General features: G+C 35.1%; 1 protein-coding gene across 2 annotated transcripts; it reads right to left on the bottom strand.

Moving 5' to 3' along the window:
• Nucleotides 1–625: 625 nt before the first annotated feature.
• Nucleotides 626–15,920, bottom strand: LOC125659195 (uncharacterized). Of its 2 annotated transcripts, none has more exons than XM_048890784.2 (4): nt 15,779–15,920; nt 5,463–5,589; nt 3,218–3,288; nt 626–2,308 (listed from the first exon to the last, which is right to left on the bottom strand). In XM_048890784.2, exons 1-4 carry the CDS (start codon nt 15,840–15,842, stop codon nt 2,091–2,093), a joined length of 480 nt encoding a protein of 159 aa, XP_048746741.2. In that variant the 5' UTR covers nt 15,843–15,920; the 3' UTR covers nt 626–2,090. The 2 variants fall into 2 exon arrangements, with proteins under 2 accessions (XP_048746741.2, XP_048746740.2); XM_048890783.2 differs by lacking the exon at nt 15,779–15,920 and adding an exon at nt 10,414–10,576.
• Between the last annotated feature and the right edge of the window lie 5,300 nt (nt 15,921–21,220).

Here is a 21,220-nt window from a genome sequence, read left to right as displayed (position 1 = left end):
CCTTAGGTGAATATAAATATTTAATATTTGTATTCACCTGAGGATGGATGTTAAAATCCAGAAAGCGGTAGTGATTTAAACATATTTTGGAACTGCATATTTTCCTGCTTTTTTATTGAATTATTTTGACTGTATGATATCAACTCTTTCTATTTGGATTATATATATATATATATATATATATATATATATATATATATATATATATATAATTCTAAAGAAATTTCAGTAAACTTGAAATCGCATAACTTTTCTCAAACTCCCTCCTCCTCTAAATCCGTCATTGAGATATGCAGTAAATGTTGCCGTAATTTTCGCTATACTACATGTATAAAATGTCTAATACTGCAACACAACTCCTTCTTTAAAAGTGCACCTGATTTAAAAATAAAACGTGAGCAGTTCTCCGTATAAGTACATGAATATTCATGAATATCCCGGAATAAATGTCTGCACCGGCAGGCATGCAATCGGGACACTCCCTGTCACAAGATCGAACTAGAGACCTTCAATTCCAGCGATCGCTTGACCCGCTTTATAGCGCTGTAGGCGCACATCCTTGTCTCTCTTACATAATCATCCTAATAGATGAATATTTGTGTACATATCAATGAAAATTTAAGAAGACTGATGTGAAGGTTTTATTTGATCATATATAACACAGATCTGAGGCTCTACGTAGTGTATGAAAATTAGCAAGGAAATTTACAATGTGATATATTAAGACAGTATGATAAAGAAATGTTGTAGTACACGTGCAGAGATTTCAGAGTGCTCTTGTCCTCTGTCCACGGTCAGTTCTGTCTCTACTCATCACGCGCTAAGAAACCGATGTATGCAAATTGATGAACTAGTCTGGCCCATGCATGACCCAATTTCCGCTACTGGGTCAGGCATGCGCCAGACTAATTGATGAACTAGAAACAACCAATCAGCGAGTCCGACTGCGACGTATAGGGTTGGTCGTTCGTGTACAGGAAAGAAGGATTTGTTTTAAAGGTTTCATCTGTCGTTTATGTTAATACTTTGAAATTACTCTAAAGAACAATCATAGAAAAAAAAAACTAAAAAAAAACAAACCCAGATTGTTTAGTGTAAGACGCAATTTTGACTGTCCTATATTCACTTGAGGGCAACTGTGCCCTGAGTAAAAATGCAGGTTTTATAATCGGTGTATATACAATGTACTTAGTTTTGCTCAAGTGAAGAATTACATTGTTTTAAAATTTCTATCTTAATCGAAAGAGTTTTTAAAAATGATTTATGCATGCCGATCACATACGAAGTTTTCACAACAAATTTGACAGCGAGTGGTGAGTAGGGATCACGACAGCGAGTGGTGGGTTGGGACCACCCTAGATGACGATGAGTGATGTCATTTATGTAAAAGATTCAGGAAAATATATTATACATGTACATTCCATTTTCTCTCAATGACTAAGCTTCAAAACCATAAACTGAGAATTGACCTACAATTTTTTTTTAATCCTTGTCTCGTGAAAATCATACTGTATTACTTGATTGATATTCTACATTATTTTTAACATATTATCTAAGTATGAATTTTGTTGATTCATGGTTACGGAGCCAGTTGCAATTACAGTTACTAGCAATACATTATTTACTTAACATAAAAATGATAATGGAGAATCAGATTCTAGAGATATTAATTGATTGCCACGATCTCAGAAGATACCGTATAGCGGGTTTTTTTTCCGCGGGGTTATAAATTTGGCATATTTTAGCGGTTAGATAGCTTTCCGCCAAAATTTCACTCACCAAATATGCACCCAAATGCGACTTCAGTATTTGAAAGAGGGACAACTCTTCCCTGTCCGTCAAAATTTTTTCCGCTTAATTTATCAGCATACCTTTGAGTCAGCAAATTTTAGACCCCCGGAATAAACCCGCTATACGGTATCAGAATTGTTCTTGCTGGTGATTAATTCTGCCCTCCAGAATGCCATCTGTATTTGGATTCATAGGTATATGTATAGAAAGATTTTAATTTGTTCTTTGTCTACATTTCATTGCTTTGCCTGGCTGTTAGCAGGTGCACCTTGAATTTTATTTTGTTCTTTATCTACATCTCATTGTTTTGTTTGGCTGTTAGCAGGTGCACCCTGAGAAAATTCTGCAGGTGAACTGTAACCTTGTCCATACGTTGGAGGTTGTCCGTAACTTTGGCCATATGCTTGCGGTTGTCCGTAGGCCTGTGGTTGTCCGTAGGCCTGCTGTTGACTTTGAATCACCGTAGCTGGTTGTTGTCCATAGACAACTGTTGGTGGAGTCTGCTGACGTCGGCGACCTACGAAAGTTTTTTTTATTCACAATATATAATCCTCTTATATCAATATCAAGTAGTTTTATCTTACTGACTTTCTCAATGGCCTTGATAGTTGAGCATTCTAGTCCGATTGTCATACGTTGCTTCGACATTTGCTCGTGAGTTCAACCCTTCGTGCTTTGGGGGGTGGGTGGTATTTATCGTAATATCTCTACTTAAAACGACAATAATTACCGTTACGTTAGGCTGTTATATTTGCAGTCGTAGGTCAAAGTAATGGCAACATTTGATGATTGTATTAGAGTAAAATTCAAACATACGGTCGCATTTATTGATGATACTTATAGTAAACTTAAAAACCGTACGTAAACATTCAGTGGTGATTTTTTACAGTAACATTAACAAGAGGTCCATGGGCCACATCGCTCACCTGAGTTACCTTTGATCCATATTTAAAATTTTTTCCTATATATTAGCATGTAAAAACTTTGATCCCTTTTGTGATCCTAACCTACACAGGAGTGCCATAATCCTCCCCCCCCCCCCACACAAAATTGAATATGCACTATCAGGACGCTTTCCTGTAAATGTAAACTTCTCTGGACCAATGGTTCTTGAGAAGAAGATTTTTACATGCCCCTACCCTATTTTTGTGATTATCTCCCCTTTCGAGTGGCAATGGTCCTTTATTTGAATAAAATTGAAAGCCCTTCACCCAAGGATGTTTTTGCCAAGTTTGGTTGAAATTGGCCCAGTGGTTTTGGGGAAGAAGTCGAAACTGTAAAATTTACAGACGGTGACACGAACAGACGGTGACACGAACAGACGATGGACAACAGGCGATCAGAAAAACCCACTTGAGTTTTTACATATGTAGCTCAGGTGAGCTGAAAAAAACCCCGTACGTGAACATTCAGTGGTGATACTTACGGCAGCATACACATCCGACGACACAGCAAATGATTAGTATCACTACGCCAACTATTGGACCGACAATCGTTCTGTTTAAAGAAAAAGCAAACACATCATCAAGCGTGATCAGTTACACATACTTGTCCGTTGGTCTATGAATATTCATACACATACGTGTCCGCTGGTCTATGCATATTCATACACATCCTTGTCCGCTGGTCTATGAATATTCATACACATCCTTGTCCGCTGGTCTATGAATATTCATACACACACTTGTCCGCTGGTCTATGAATATTCATAGGCAATGCACTTTTATCGTTATACTGGTTTTCTTTGTTGAATATATATGATATATTCTCTACAGCTTGAACTCCCTTTTATATCTGACAAAGTTGATAAATTCTTACACTTGTAATTACATTCAGAAATGTGGGGTTTTACTGCGCGTAGTCACAGATGATGTCAATGCAGAGTCGTGTGTCTTTGTCGTCGTTTCAGATTGTTGGTCTTGTTAAATCGCTCTTATTTCAGTACATACTTTCATATATTGTCAAAAGTCAGTCACATTTACTGGTAAGCGTCAACATGAATTGTTTCATCGGTTATGTAAAAAAAATAGAAGTATGAAAAGAAAATTATTTGGAATGAATATTTTTTAGTACGAACAATGTCAAATGAAATTTTAAGGACATCGCACATGGCATATTCTGTCATCTGCGAACGGAATTTTGACCCTGGACTGTATACACATATGCATATACATGTACATACGAACGATAACTCTGAGAAAAGTTTCAGACAAGTAGAAAACCTTTTAGGTACCGAGGATCGGAGCGTTTTGCTGCATGCATGTATCATAAACAAAGGTCATTTTGACCCAAAATTTAGTTTTGCTAGATAAGTAAGTGAATAATTTCGATGATCATGTGGTCAGATGACTAAAATGTTAGGAAGTGTTTAATACCAATTACTAAATGTTAGGAAGTGTTGAATACTAATTACTAAATGTTAGGAAGTGTTGAATACTAATAACTAAATGTTAGGAAGTGCTTAATACTAATTACTAAATGTTAGGAAGTGTTTAATACCAATTACTAAATGTTAGGAAGTGTTTAATACCAATTACTAAATGTTAGGAAGTGTTTAATACCAATTACTAAATGTTAGGAAGTGTTTAATACTAATTACTAAATGTTAGGAAGTGTTTAATACCAATTACTAAATGTTAGGAAGTGCTTAATACTAATTACTAAATGTTAGGAAATGTTTAATACTAATTACTAAATGTTAGGAAGTGTTTAATACTAATTATGGTTAAAGGTTAAATTGGCTCCAGGACAGTGGGCAGTTGATAGAAAAGTACCTGGGGGGGGGGGGGGGGGGGGGCTTATCCGGTTAAGGGGGGGGTATGTTTGTGACGTCAGAAACTGTGCTTGGTTCTATATTGTTTAGATATGGGAAGATTGAGTCCGTAGCAGATTTTACTTCTCTATTTGTCCACTCTTTTAATTTAAAGGGAGGTAATTCATTGGACAATGCGGTTCTGACTAATTCATAAGGTGGAGTACATGTATTTTAGACCGCTTAAAGTTCTTGACGTATCGATTTTACTAAATATTTATTAATTTAAACAGCATTTAAACTATACATATTTAACTACCTGATATTATATCAATTATGTACATGTACAATATAACAGGAAGGCTTCAAGCTTCTGGTATTTTTAGAATATTTATATATGTAGATTTTAATTAAAAAAATATACCAAAAAACCAATTGGATCGTTTGGACGAAATAGTTTTCGTTCGAAAGCAACACCCCCCCCCCCCCCAGACGCATTGTTTTCGATCAGATGAACTGATTTTTTGTTAAACAATTTCTTCTTTCAAGCTATTTAGATTTTCGTTCAGATGCAGTACATAGCTCTTTGTTCGTGCGATTAGTTTTTCATTCGGACAGTGATTAATTAGCCGGGGGAGGCTGATACATGGTGAGTCCATATGTAGATTATATTTTCCATACCAACGACTGTATGGTTTTATGGAAAGAAGAATTAAAAACAATGAAATACATGATAGAACATGATGACTTGGGTCCCCAATATCTCTCCATAACGGTTGCGATGAGACTCAGTCGTTGGTCAATCAAGAATATTCGCACATGACATTTGGAAAACCTTTAGCGAAACACTTCACACAATACTGTCGTGTTTTAGGGGAATTTACATCTACTGTTCAGTATGATAACATTATTGACTTACCCGACACTAATACAGGAGTAGGAACCGGTACAGATGTACCCCCACGGACAGCAGTAACTTGTACCCGTGCAGCAGTGATAACCAGAGTTTAGACATTGACTATCCGAGTAACATACTCCGTAATAACCTGCAAGATATGTGTAATATAGCAAGTAATATAACAATGCATTTAATATAAAAAGATAATACATGTATAATATAGCAAGAAATGTGTAATATAGCAAGCTACATGTAATATAACAAGATACGTCTAATATAGCAACAATGTGTAATATAGCAAGAAATGTGTAATATAGCAAGATATGTGTTATATAGCAAGCTACATGTAGTATAACAAGATAAATGTAATATAGCAATAATGTGTAATATAGCAAGAAATGTGTAATATAGCAAGCTACATGTAGTATAGCAAGAAATGTGTAATATAGCAAGCTACATGTAATATAGCAAGGAATGTGTAATATAGCTGTAATATAGGAAGGTACATGTAATATAACAAGATACATGTAATATAGCAATAATGTGTAATATAACAAGAAATATGTAATATAGCAAGATAAATTTAATATAGCAAGATACATGTAATATAGCAATAATGTGTAATATAGCAAGATACATGTAATATATTAACAAGATACATGTAATATAGCAAGTTATGTGTAATATAACAAGATACATGTAATATAGAAGGCACATGTAATATAGCAAGTTATGTGTAATATAGTAAGATATATGTAATATAGCAAGATACATGTAATATAACAGGAAATGTGTGATATAACAAGATATGTGTAATATAGCAAGATACATGTAATAAAGTAAGATACATGTAAAATAGTAAGATATATGTAATATAGCAAGGTACATGTGATAAAGCTAAATCTGTGTAATATAACATGATATGTGTAATGTAGCAAGATATGTGTAATGTAACAAGATATATGTAATAAAGTAAGATACATGTAATATAACAAGAAATGTGTAATATAGCAAGATACATGTAATTATTAAGATACGTGTAATATAACACGATATATGTAATATAACAAGATACATGTAATATAACAAGATATGTGTAATATAACAAGGTATGTGTAATATAGCAAGATACATGTAATATAGCAATAATGTGTAATATAACAGGAAATGTGTAATATAGTAAGTTACATGTAATATATTAAGATACATGTAATATAACAAGATATGTGTAATATAGTAAGATACATGTAATATAGCAAGGTATGTGTAATATAACAAGATATGTGTAATATAACAAGATATGTGTAATATAGTAAGTTACATGTAATATATTAAGATACATGTAATATGACATGATATGTGTAATATAGTAAGATACATGTAATATATTAAGATACATGTAATATGACATGATATGTGTAATATAGTAAGATACATGTAATATAGCAAGGTATGTGTAATATAACAAGGTATGTGTAATATAACAAGGTATGTGTAATATAGTAAGATACATGTAATATAGCAAGGTATGTGTAATATAACAAGATATGTGTAATATAATAAGTTACATGTAATATATTAAGATACATGTAATATGACATGATATGTGTAATATAGTAAGTTACATGTAATATATTAAGATACATGTAATATGACATGATATGTGTAATATAGTAAGTTACATGTAATATATTAAGATACATGTAATATGACATGATATGTGTAATATAGTAAGATACATGTAATATAGCAAGGTATGTGTAATATAACAAGGTATGTGTAATATAACAAGGTATGTGTAATATAGTAAGATACATGTAATATAGCAAGGTATGTGTAATATAGCAAGGTATGTGTAATATAACAAGATATGTGTAATATAGTAAGTTACATGTAATATATTAAGATACATGTAATATGACATGATATGTGTAATATAGTAAGATACATGTAATATAGCAAGGTATGTGTAATATAACAAGATACATGTAATATAGCAATATGCTTGTAGTATACGTAATAATTACACATTATAAATGTTAACATTACTGATATACGCAACTGTGCTGTTTAGATTACTGCAATGTACAATGTCGTGTAAAATAGAGATCTTTGTCATGTAAAGCTTAACTCTGACAGACATGGTTTTTTAAAGAACAAAATTTTCACCTAAAAATATATTTAAGCAAAATGCAAAATAATGTATTGAAACGATCGTTACGATACGAAGAACGAAAATATAATCTTCAAGTGGATCAAATCTGATGTAAGGTGTTTGTAAGATATAGAACAGTTTCCCTAGATGCTTCAAGAACAAAATAAAGCTTGAAACCTTTTCTATAATACCAATGTACTCAAAGGGCAGATCATGGAATTTTATTCTAATTGGACTTGGGTTTTATGAATTCACATTTTCTCCAGTGGCTATGATTTTGATATGTACTAGAGATATGATTTATGAAAAGTAAGCTGAATATCACTGAAGGAGACACCATATCTCTACCCGCCCCAGGGTGTGTTGATGGGCTCATTCCTGAAACACTATTACACCGAGGGTTGAAAACTGAGTTAGATTATATAGAAGAAATCATTCCTTAGCATTGATATGGCGGTACTTTAAGATATTGTTTGGATCAGAAATATGCCTTTGGATATTGTTGCAGGAATTAACAAAATGTGTTTTACATCAAACTATATAAGTTATGCACTCTATGAAAATTATGCAATTTAACTCACTCGGATTAAAAAGTAATCAAGCTAATTTTTCTATTTATGTATTTTCCGAGTCGGATCCATTTCGAAATATTCATGATCACGTGACGTTGCACACGAACTTTCTAAAGTCAACAATTACGTAACACATTAAAAGACAGTTATACGGAAACAGGGTAGAGTGATCCACTTTGATCAATGGAGGTGGAAGGGGAGGGGGTTAAATTTCATATTTAACATGAAATTACCACTCTATGTTTCTATTTTTATCGCGCGTTTGCGCACATCTACCTGTACCATACACGTCATTCCTTCACAAGTATGCATTAGAAAATCATCGTTTTCTCCTTACATTGAGTAGACCAGTACTCCTTTAATATCCGTATATATTTTGTTGACATTGTCATGTAATATTAATTTTGATAGCTTATCATACTGAAAAAAATTTGGGATGGTTTTTAACATCGAACAAAATATTGTTTAATACGGCACTGTGCATATACCTTTAAAGACTCCATTTTCGATTAACATCCCCAAATCTACTTGTTCCGATGTAAGTCAGTTGCCACGGATCAATAATGGAAAAAAGCGCATCTAGCTACATTGTATACGATCAATCAGCAAAAATTTCAATTGGTTGAAGTCCGTAAACCGGCGCTTTTAGATTTGGTTTCGTTCTTGATTTGTCAAAGTCGTCTTTGAATACCCCTAATAATCAATCAATATTTTCCGTCTGTTTTTATAGTGCGTTATAATTTTATTTATTTATTTATTTTTATTTATTTTTTTTGCAATTCTTTCCCATTTTGAAGTTTGCTACACCCGATATGCATTTTTGTTTTTACATTATTTCTCTCAGTCATACAAAATATATACACCGTGGTGAGAATCGAGTCGACCACTCCGGAAATGACGTTTTGATTGAAACAGTCAACAAATTCAGGAGGCATTGGTGATTGGGGGATGTGATTTTAATTTGTGTGGATCCTTTGAACTATCTAGGAGGACCCAGGTTATTTCAGCATTTTTATACGTATAATCGATGGAGTACTAGTCTATTGTCATTCTTCAATCGAAGAATCTTGACACACTAACGAATACGCCTTCGAACAATAGACCAATAAAATGCCCATGACTTTTACTGTCAGTCCAAACCCACTCCCCATAATCTTTAAATTTACACAAGTACATATAGAAATTGAATATTTTTCTTTATACTCTTTATCCAAACCTTCAGCTGAAAACATTACATGTAGGTCTACATGAACCTAACAGATAAGGAGCGACTAGAAAATACCCCTTCTAAGTAAAATAGCTAGGTCACGACATGCGAAGAAAAATATGTCTAAATTTGTCGATAACAACTGGCTATTACTACATTCAAGAATGCCCTCCTTACACTTGGCGATTTCGAAATGCACTGCGTAATCCCCGAAGACTAAACCAGACAGGTTCAGGGGATTTGTTGTTGTGAATCTGTAAGACATATAACGCTCTACGAATATCTTTCATTGTCTCTAAGATACTAAACGCACATTCTTTCAAATGAATAAAAAAAAAAAAGGAGTGAAATCTCTGGATTTTTTGGTATAAACGGGAAAAAATGTTATATTGTTAATATCTACAGACGTGAGTCGAAAGTTGTTTTGTTTTTTTAAAAGTAGCGATAATGGTGGGGCATTGCCGGAATCAAGTAGAGCGAGCTATTTAGATTTTCTATGAATACTGAATAGATTCATCTCAAATTACATAGACTTGTTTTGTTTTATATATTTTTACATTAGGAACTTCTTATTTTGCTAATTTTCAAATACCAACATTATCATTTAAAAATTCGTGATTTCAGTTTGAACTTGTCTAGAAATTGAATATAAGCAGCGATTAATGGGGAAGGGTCGGTCTCATTTGGAAACCAGTTCTAAATCTACGCATGATCAAAACCTTGCAATTTCAATTGTTGAAAATACGTTATTGCTATGGAAATAAAAACAATGATAATAATAAACAAATTAAAACACATTTTTTTTTTGAAAACCTCGAACTAATTTCACATTTCCATTCCTGAATCATATTAAATTGGGGTCACGATCAAGCTCGTTAAGGGAACTCCAGACTGGGGAGGGATCGTCTATATTGTGGTGGGTTTTACTGGGGGGGTTTTCTTTCGAAAATTGACGAAAAGTGGGGAGGTGAGGTTTCCCCCCAGTCCTACTCCAATTATTCCTACAGACATGGAGATGTATTTTAAAGTTCTACATACCATAAGCCTGTTCGACAAAGATCATTAATATCCCCACCAGAGCAAGAAGAATTTTGTCCGCCATGTTGTAGCTGGTCATATAATGTTATCGTTCGTTCGGAATTACCAGAGTTCCCGTTATCAGTTTATTTCAACATAGGAAAATCGTTGAAAATCTCACTACCTAGTAAGGTGTAATGGAAAGGTGATGAACGTAGAACATTTGTGTACATTCCTTTGATTTCGCGGTGGCCAGGGAAAGTTTTTCCATTAGAAATGCTGACTCAGTGAGGCACAAATTTAAGAAATGCAGACTCAATGAGGCACAAATTAAAGAAATGCAGACTCAATAATGCACAAATTTAAGAAAAGCAGACTCAATGAGGCACAAATTTAAGAAATGCAGACTCAATGAGGCACAAATTTAAGAAATGCAGACTCAATGAGGCACAAATTTAAGAAATGCAGACTCAATGAGGCACAAATTTAAGAAATGCAGACTCAATTATGCACAAATTTAAGAAATGCAGACTTAATGAGGTACAAATTTAAGAAATGCAGACTCAATGAGGCACAAATTTAAGAAATGCAGACTCAATGAGGCACAAATTTAAGAAATGCAGACTCAATGAGGCACAAATTTAAGAAATGCAGACTCAATGATGCATAAATTTAAGAAATGCAGACTCAATAATGCACAAATTTAAGAAATGCCGACTCAATGATGCACAAATTTAAGAAATGCAGACTTAATGAGGTACAAATTTAAGAAATGCAGACTCAATGAGGCACAAATTTAAGAAATGCAGACTCAATGAGGCACAAATTTAAGAAATGCAGACTCAATGAGGCACAAATTTAAGAAATGCAGACTCAATGATGCATAAATTTAAGAAATGCAGACTCAATAATGCACAAATTTAAGAAATGCCGACTCAATGATGCACAAATTTAAGAAATGCAGACTCAATGAGGCACAAATTTAAGAAATGCAGACTCAATGAGGCACAAATTTAAGAAATGCAGACTCAATGAGGCACAAATTTAAGAAATGCAGACTCAATTATGGACTAGTAGGGTAGAGTAACCTTGGGGTTTGAATAAGGATGATTTTACCTACTTTTCTGTTAGAACAGGCTGATAAAAAAAAACCCACATGATTCTAGATCCCCCTTGGATACCCTCTATGCATTACCGAGTGTGGTCAATTTTATAAGATAACAATAGCCAATTAAATCACCCGAAAGGCTACCCTAAAGGATTTTCTTTCAAGCACACCTTCCTAAAATTGCATGTTGTCATTAATTACATCATAGCACCACATTTTCAAGTACTTTTTCTGGATAATTTCAAATAATGCAATTTTACATCTGATTAGATACTAAATGCGTTTTCTATGACCTAATGATTTGATTAGATATTATAAATGTGTTTTCTATCAATGATCAAATTATCTAACAGAGGTAAATATATTTTCACTTGCGCTTTTCAATTGTTCAAATTCAGGTAATGATAACTCAATCTAGAGTAATCGTTTTAAATTTAAATCCTTGGTTGTTTTTTTTTACTCATCTAGGTGATAGCCGAGTTAACTTGGCTCCGCTCTACCACGTCACTTGGGCAAATTCATTTTGTACTCGTTGTTTGAGTACTACCCGAGTTACAATCGAGCGGAGAGAGTTTCAACTCTTATGACGCATTGTGACATTTGAACTCTATCCAACACCAATCCTGTCTTCTACGAGGGTTAGTGTAGTAACAATATGGCGGTCCTGTAATAATACTGCGCATGCGCCAGTTTTCAAAAGCTGGATGTGATTGGCTGGAGTATCATACATGTGAATAGGTATTTTCCTTACTAACTATAGGTACATGTACGTACTCTGGCACGAACTGAAGTCGACCTTTGACTTTACATGGCAGTGGAGCTCTACTGGCATCTTACACAGCTGTAAGACCTAACGAGTAAGCCCGCCATATTTCTCTCAGAGCCTGTCCCCAGATACGTTTTCACACCTGACTGATTTTCTACATTGTAGTTTGACGCGAGCAGTGCACATCTCCGATAACAATTCATTGCGTATGAGAAACACATGAAATCATAATGAAATGTTGTTGTATAATGTTATGTATATGCTCCATAGGACAATAAAACTATTAAAAAAATCAATATATGCACCCAGGGTTGCATGGGATACATTGTAAAGTCAGGAATGATGTGGCATATTCATAATTGTGAAGAACTAATTTCAGTTTTAAACTTTCAGAGTTATCATCCGGAAACCAAATTTTTCTTAAATTTTCATTCTATTTTCGGTCACTGTGACCTTGACCTTTGACCATTTTTCTCCAAAATCAATAGGGGTCTTCCTTACCTGGTACCCAACAATATATCAAAGTTTCATTTGATTAGATTGTAAACTTTTCGAGTTATCATCCGGAAATCAATTGTTGACGCCCGCCCGCCAACCTGCCCGCATCACCAAACCAATAGCCGAGTTCAACTTCGTTGCAACTCGGCTAAAAATTAGTAAATACATTCAAAGCATTTGAACAATTTAGTCAAAAGTGTGGATAATTTTTTTTTAATGATTTTGTTGTTGTTGGTTTTTTTAGGGGGTGGGTGGGTGGGTGGGGGGACATGTTTGCACGTGCATGCATGTCAAATATAAGATATATGTTGCTAACGTGTGGCAGCTCATCTATAAGGATGGAAGGATAAAACGAAATACTTACAATACATAAATTCACATACAATGTAGATACATAATAACTGGGAACATTGAAGTGCACGCCAGGAAAACGCATCTAGAACGCAGTGGCGTAGCTTCCATTGAGGCAACCGAGGCAGCTGCCTCGGTAAAAAAAACCAACACCTTTTACGTTGTTAAAATGTCGATAGCTTCTGGGGGGCTGCACCCCCAGCCTCGGTAATATTCGAACCCAAGCTACGCCTATGGAACGCCGGTAACCATTTACCTGGACCGACTGTAACGACAAAGATATTCTCTGTATTCCGTTCATTTCATCATGTACAACCATATGATAAACTATGTTTACATTTCTGGCAGTAAACACGTTATCGCTCTATATAAATAAGTAGATTGCGACACACTCTGCTCGTACCGATCAGATTTATACTTAATTCCTTCGAATACATTATCAGATCCGTGGCGGTATTGTCCGATTACTGTAACCGGGAAGTGTGGACGCTTCCTACTCGCTTTTCGGTTATATTTTTTCCACAACACAACCGGCTAACACAGATGTTTAAATGCCTATAATAAATGATGTCTAGGAATAAAAAAATTATGAAATATCTAAATTGAAATAAATTTAGATATAGCGAAATAAGTTTTGAAATATGATAAAGACGTTCATAAAATCATTGTAGACACGTGTACCCAGGCATGTCTGGTCCCCCTTGATTTTCACTGTTCAGTTATAGTCTATGATATTGTAATTGGTTTAGCACTCAACAAAAGACAATGTTTTTTCAGTTCTCACACCTTCTAATTATCTATACATTGAGGCTAGGACCTTCATTTAGATTTTATACAGGTGTGATAAATTGACCTCGGATTCTATGAATTGTGTACACACCTGTGTCATACAGGTAAGGGTTCAAGTTCAAGTTCTTTATTATCCTTGAGCCAAACGGCTCATCAGAAACAGAATAACATAAATGTGGTATATACAAACATGGAATGAGCGGGAAGTGTGCGGACATCCTTGTCTTGTGATTAAAACTTTTAAGTTAAAGATTACATTGCTTTATTATGAGAAACTGGGCTCATGACGTTAATTGACACATGTCAATATTAGCATGTAAAGATATACATGTATGGGTTAAATTTGAAATTGGTTTCTTATAAATGGTCTATTATTCAAAAATAGACAATAACGGGAATGGGGTAGACTCGATCCCGCAGAGAGAAATTCTAGATCCACGCGTGATCAACATTTCTCAGTCGGAAAAGTACAATTTGGATTGTCAAGAAAATATATGCACTGTTTGAAGGTGCTTTATTGCTATGAAACCAAAGCCAATAAAAAACATAAAAAAAAAAAAAAATAAAATAAAAATCCAAAAATGAATAATTGAATAAATAAAATGAAATAAAAACCCAAAAACAAAAACAAACCAAAAACATAAATTGTATTAAAAAAAATCTATGAAGATATAAGAATAAGTTTGTTCGCTAGTATTCCCTTTCCACCATATAAACTTCATAAATAAAGTTTAAAATAAGAGTACCCCCCCCCCTTTCCAATTAAAAAAAATCCTTCAACGGCTTTTGATCTTGAATGAGGTAAAACTAAATTTCGCAATTCTACCGCCGCATGAATTACGTTGCATCTTGACCAAGATCAAGCCCGTTAAATCAATTTCAGATAAGACGTTGGGATACAATTTCCCCTAGCTGCAATAATGTAGCCCTATCCAATTTTTTTTTTATTCTGACGTTTTCGGGATAGGGCTACAATTGCATAGGATCTCCGTAATGGTGCAAAATAATTTTATGAATAACCGATAATAAACTTTGTGTATTAGTCCCAAATGTTGTTTACAACAAAAGGAGTACCAACTTTGTGCTCGGGCATGTCTAATAAAGGTGTTTATCATTAAATATAATGTACAGCATGCAAAATTCTTCGTCTGCTCCGCCATTCTTGTTATCGCGAGATCTCGTAGGTGGATCTAATGAAAAACCTAAACATTGACAATCAGCGCGAAAATGTAGTTACTCGAGCCACTTCGACAAGAAAAGGAAAATCATATTGTTGCAGAAAGAATTTACACTCTGCTGTTCGGTTTTTAACTTGATATTAAATTCAAACCTTTTCAATACCGACGAAATAGCTTTCGCCTCCATACTTGTCCATTGATGTAAATACTACCTTATATGGCATATGCAAATGACTTGACAATCGGAAGTTGAAACTTCAGTACATCAAACATGGCGCACAAATATGAATCGAGAAATTGGAATTTATCGAAATTGCTGAAAACGGTAGAATAGAGCCTCACAAATCTTAAGTTGCAGGTAGTAAATTTATATATTGACTAAGAAACATAGAATATCATTTTATTTACGTAAAGAAAGTCAGGAAATGTATAGAATGAGCGCAAATGTTGCGGGAGTGAATCACTCCCGCATTTTATATCATTACGGAGATCCTAAGGAGTTGTAGCCCTCTCCCTAAAAAAAAAAAAAAAAAAAAAAAAAAAAAATCAGAGAGGGCTACATTATTGCAGCTAAATTTCCCCCTGATATTCTTTGTATCTTTCGGAAATTAACAAAATGTTCAGAAGAGCGGGTTTTCTTTGTCCTGACCATTATTCTTATACGAGCATAGAAATGTAATTTAAAGTTCTACATACCATAAGCAGGTTCGACAAAGATCATAAATATTCCCACCAGAACAAGAAGAATGTTGTCCGTCATGTTGTAACGCCAGACCGATCTCTGATGCCAGCGTAACCCCGGACTTTAAATATTTGAACGCCTGTTATCAGCTTATTTCAACATCGTTGAAAATTTCATTATTCTACGCAATATGATGTAATAGGATTGGGGACTGTGGGGCATCTGTGCAGCTTTGTTTGATATTTTAAAAGGAACATTTCCTTCACTGTCAGGTACATGTAGATAGCAACTCTAGGAGGGGAAGGGAGGGGGGCTGGGAGGGGGGCTTACCCTCACTTTTCCGGTTATTTTTACATATTCTATACATGCAAAGTTCGATTTATTGGCTGGTTCTCCTCCCCTAATTGGTATAGAAGTACCTAGCAATAGCTGCAATACAAGCCTGATCCGTGTACTGAAGGAGCTATGAGTAGTATAAGGCAGCTCGATAGGCGGTTCAACTGAGTGCAGTTTTGAGTGCGGGCCGATAGGCGGTTCAACTGAGTGCAGTTTTGAGTGCGGGCCGATAGGCGGTTCAACTGAGTGCAGTTTTGAGTGCGGGCCGATAGGCGTTTCAACTGAGTGCAGTTTTGAGTGTAGTTTGGAGTGCGGGGTTTTATAGAGGGGTCAAGCAGTTGGCCAGGTGGCCGGGGCCACCTGGCGCGGTCAAGCGGGGTTGGCGCGGTCAAGCTGGGCAGGTGAGGAGAGGTGGCGATGTGTAGCAGGCGAGGTGTGGGGGGATAGCGTGTGAGCGTTTTGTATTCCTGGTGTATTCCTTTATGTTAAATTTTCAAATAAAAAGAATTAAAGAACAATGGTTGAAAGTTTACATAGTTTGCATAGGCCTAAATTTTGCAGTCCTTCACGGGCAGTAATGACCTCTCCTGCAGAAAGATCTGACTCAAACCACACAATATAGTGAACATATGATGAAACTCTGCATGTTAACCGAATTCAGTTTTATAGAACTACCGAATAGCTGAGCTCATTGTTCACAAAACAAAGTCATAGCGATTTTCAGAAATAGCCGCGTTTCCGAGAAATGAAAACGAAACCTGACGCCTATCTATTTTCTGTCAGCTGTTACACGATGTGTAAATTTGTTCATTGAATAAATGTGTAAACTTTCAACCATTGTTCTTTAATTCTTTTTATTTGAAAATTTAACATAAAGGAATACACCAGGAATACAAAACGCTCACACACTATCCCCCCACACCTCGCCTGCTACACATCGCCACCTCTCCTCACCTGCCCAGCTTGACCGCGCCAGGTGGCCACCTGGCCAACTGCTTGACCCCTCTATAAAACCCCGCACTCCAAACTACACTCAAAACTGCACTCAGTTGAACCGCCTATCGGCCCGCACTCAAAACTACACTCAGTTGAACCGCCTATCGGCCCACACTCAAAACTGCACTCAGTTGAACCGCCTATCGGCCCGCACTCAAAACTGCACTCAGTTGAACCGCCTATCGAGCTTATACTATTTCTATGCTCTCTCTCTCTCTCTCTCTCTCTCTCTCTCTCTCTCTCTCCGTTTCTAAGACCCCCTCCCACAGACACACCTTGAAAAACAATGATAGGTGCCGGATTGAATTCAAGGCAACTTGCATCATATATTGCAAACATTTTAGTTTTAAACTAGCGTGCCCTGCTTGTTCAAATGTGGTAAAACTCGGGTATAAAACCAGGGCATTTTATTGTACTGTGTTTCGGTGCAAACTGATCATAAATGGAAAGAAAAATCTTTTTTAAAAATTTCTTGAATTGTAAAATATTTTTGCTCAAAATAGCGGGCTCACGGAGGGTGTGACCGGTCAACGGGATGCCTACTCCTAGACCCCCGACCCCACCTCTGGTGTGTCCAGAGGGCCTTGTTTACTCACACAGTATCGATAAGATTTATGAAATCCACTCTGTTAAATCGTTATCTTCGCCTTTTTTCGATTTCTTATTGTACTTCATTCTGTCATATATAAATTACATATTTCAATAAATGACAAATTTTGTCCTTCAAATAGCTAAGGATTTACTTCTAGGTAAAGACAGAAAGTCATAAAATAACTTACCGAATCAATGTCCCCCGTGGTGGCATGCACTTTGATAAAGAATGTATAGAAAATGTCACATTATACACACATTATTCTTTATTGCTGAAGACATACGTCTTATGGCATACATGTTTACAAAAATAATAAACAAGTTAACAATTGTATAGTATGGCATGACATTATATGGTATGTTACACAATACTGATGTGAATTTATAGACAGAGAATGCTACATAAGTAAATCATTACGTAAATTAAAGGCACAGTAAAGATATTTCCCCAAATTACACAACTCTTTGAAATTTTTTACACTTAATAATTGTATAAGTTTAAAAACAGATGGGTTTTTCCAATAATACTTCTTGATATATTTCCTGCGTAATTCAATAAAGTAAGGGCATTTTAAAATGAAATGAAATTCATCCTCAATATCTAAATTACAAAGTTTACAATATCGGTTATTTCTTGCTACATTAAAATGACGTCCACTCTCAATGGCAAGATTATGCGAAGACATTCTAATTCTACTAATATGTTTTTTATAAACATGTGGTATAGCCTTCATCAAGTAAAATTGCAATGAAAAATAGTCATAAATGTACATATAAATTTTACATCTTGGTGAGGAGTTGATTTGTTCAACAATACTCTGCACAAAAATATCAGAAATTCTTTGCTTAATTATTATGCAATTCCTTTGAATATGTGAATGGCTATCACACCTGTAGAGGAGAAGATTGTCATTGACAATGATGCAATATTATTTACTTTAAATTTTCACGAAACAAAACACACCAATTTTTGATAATAGAAGACAACAGAATACTAAATTGTGTTTGTAGATAGAATACTCAAAGCGGCGTGGCGTTAAATATTCTATTTCCTCGGTAATCATCGAACCTACAGAAGTTGAAAACATGCAGAACAATGCACGCAAAAATTCTTTTAGAAATCATGTTCAAATGATTGGAAAGTACATAATTTACAAAAGGGGATTTAATTAAGGTGGCTCATCACACTAAAGTGTTATCTAATGACTCGTTAAAACACCTCTTATGACGTACATGTATATCACCATCAAAAGAGTGGTGCAAGTTCTCAATAATTTTATATGATTTTTTTTGTGATTTTCCCGGAATGATTAAAAAGGTGTTTTGTTTACAAATAAGAGATTCTTGAGTCCAAATTTCGCTGTTATTTGGTGCATGATATGAATATCTAATAAAACATGCCTAAAAGATTCAGATATAAAACGTTCTAATTCTTTTTTTTTTTTTTTTTTTTTTTTTTTTTAGAAAAAATATTTATGAAAATTGAAAAAGTTATTTGTTAATATTTTTTAAATCTACGAATAAAATCTTCAAAAAACATGCCAGTTAGAAAAAAGATTATATCTGAGAAATATATCATAAAAAGAAATTGAAACGAAATGTTCTACCGATCCAGATCAAAACTGGTAGAAATCACTAAAATAATCATATTGTTGCTATTGTATGCACTGTTCATCAAAAACTTAGTTTCCTTTATAAAGACATTTAAATTTGTAAACCCTTTTACATCAAAGGAATGTAGTTTTCTGATTACTACATTTGTATGTTCTCTATGGCTACTTATTTAATTTCCGATCGGGCTTGGTTCAAATTAGAAAATTCGTAACATTTCTGAATTTTGACCATTTCATTTCAATTTCTTTTTAAAATGTATTTCTCTGATATATCTTTGTTCTAACTGACCTGGGTTTTTTTTGGGGGGGGTTGGGGGGTTGGTTTGATTTTGTTGAGATTTTATCCGTAGATTCAAAAAATATTAGCAAACAACGTTTTCAATTTTCATAAATATTTTTTATCTAAAAAATTAATATCTATCTGAGTCGTTTAGGCATGTTTTCTTAGATATTCATATTATGCATCAAATCACAGCAATATTTGGACTCTAGAATCTCTTATTTGCAAACAGAACACCTTTTTTTTATCATTCCGGGAAAAATCACAAAAATTCATAAAAAACAATTAAAAGCTTATATCACTCTTTCGATGGTGAAATCATACTCCATAAGAGGTGTTTTAACGAGCCATTAAATAAATTTTTAGTGTAATGAGCTACCTTAAGCAGGATTTGGAGGCACTTAATTTATAAAATTCTGTTTGAGTCTTGTTCAGACACAGCATGATAGGTCATAGCAAACGTAAACCCAGCCTTTGCCAGACACACAATCCATCACACGGCAAACGCAACCCAGACTTTACCAGACACACAATCCATCACACAGTAAACGCAACCCTGCCTTTACCAGACACATAATCCATCGGATGGCAAACGCAACCCAGCCTTTGCCAGACACACAATCCATCACACGGCAAACGCAACCCAGACTTTACCAGACACACAATCCATCACACAGTAAACGCAACCCTGCCTTTACCAGACACATAATCCATCGGATGGCAAACGCAACCCAGCCTTTACCAGACACGCAATCCATCACACGGTAAACGCAACCCAGACGTTATCCTCTTCGTGCTTGTCAGCACATAAGGCCGTCATCAGAGACTTCCATACTGGTTTGTCTTGTGTCTATCTCTGGACCTGACCCCATGTCCAGTAGTCCTCTTTCATTTCTTTCTCCACCGATCTGTTCCAGATCTCTTTTGGTCTTCCTCTCTTTCTCTTACTTGGTGTTGTCCATCGCAATACAACCCTTGGGATGAAGGTCGGGTGCCCTCTACATATGTGCTCTATCCACATCCATTTTCTCTTTCTTACTTCTTGTGATAGAGGAGTAGTGTTTGTCCTTCTGTACAGCTCTTCATTTAATATGGTATTTGGCCAGAAGATGCATAGTATTCTGCGAAGACAACGGGTCTGGAAGGCATCTAGCTTGTTTGAGATGATTTTTGTTACTTTCCAAGTTTCAGCACCACACAGGAGGACCCCAAGCACATTACTCTTAAAATCCTAATTCTGGTGTTTGCGTTAATCTTTGTTGACCTCCACAGGTTTCGCAGTGCACCATACGCTCCTGTGGCTTTAGAAATCCGAGCTAGTACATGTAAAACTTATACGGTACCAATTTTGATGCTCCAGATGCGCATTTCGACAAATAATGTCTCTTCAGTGATGCTCAACCGAAATGTTTGAAATCCGAAATTACAATAAACTTGCTAGAGCCATCATAGGGAAAAACAGAGTGCCAAAAAAGGAGTCAAATTCGTCTAAGGATAAGAGCTATGCATGAGGGAGATAATCCTTAATTTTGAAATGAATTTCTAAATTTTATCACTGCAATTAAATATACATCAGTATTTTCAAGCCAGTAACGAAGTACTAACTTCGAGTCCCCATCTGTGGTGATCTTACTTCCTAG

The sequence above is a fragment of the Ostrea edulis genome, chromosome 9, assembly GCF_947568905.1.
Source record: "Ostrea edulis chromosome 9, xbOstEdul1.1, whole genome shotgun sequence".
Lineage (NCBI taxonomy): Eukaryota > Metazoa > Mollusca > Bivalvia > Ostreida > Ostreidae > Ostrea > Ostrea edulis.
The sequence above is the reverse complement of the archived record's forward strand: the minus strand, read 5'-3'. Positions and strand labels throughout refer to the sequence as shown.

Excerpts from the sequence above, each read along its gene's own strand:
- LOC125659195 (XM_048890783.2), bottom strand. The coding sequence starts at position 10,492 with ATGACCAGCTACAACATGGCGGACAAAATTCTTCTTGCTCTGGTGGGG. Across the intron at positions 5,590-10,413 it reads CTTTGTCGAACAGGCTTATG|GTTATTACGGAGTATGTTAC; the intron begins GTATGTAGAACT and ends CATATCTTGCAG. Across the intron at positions 2,309-3,217 it reads CGTCGGATGTGTATGCTGCC|GTCGCCGACGTCAGCAGACT; the intron begins GTAAGTATCACC and ends AAACTTTCGTAG.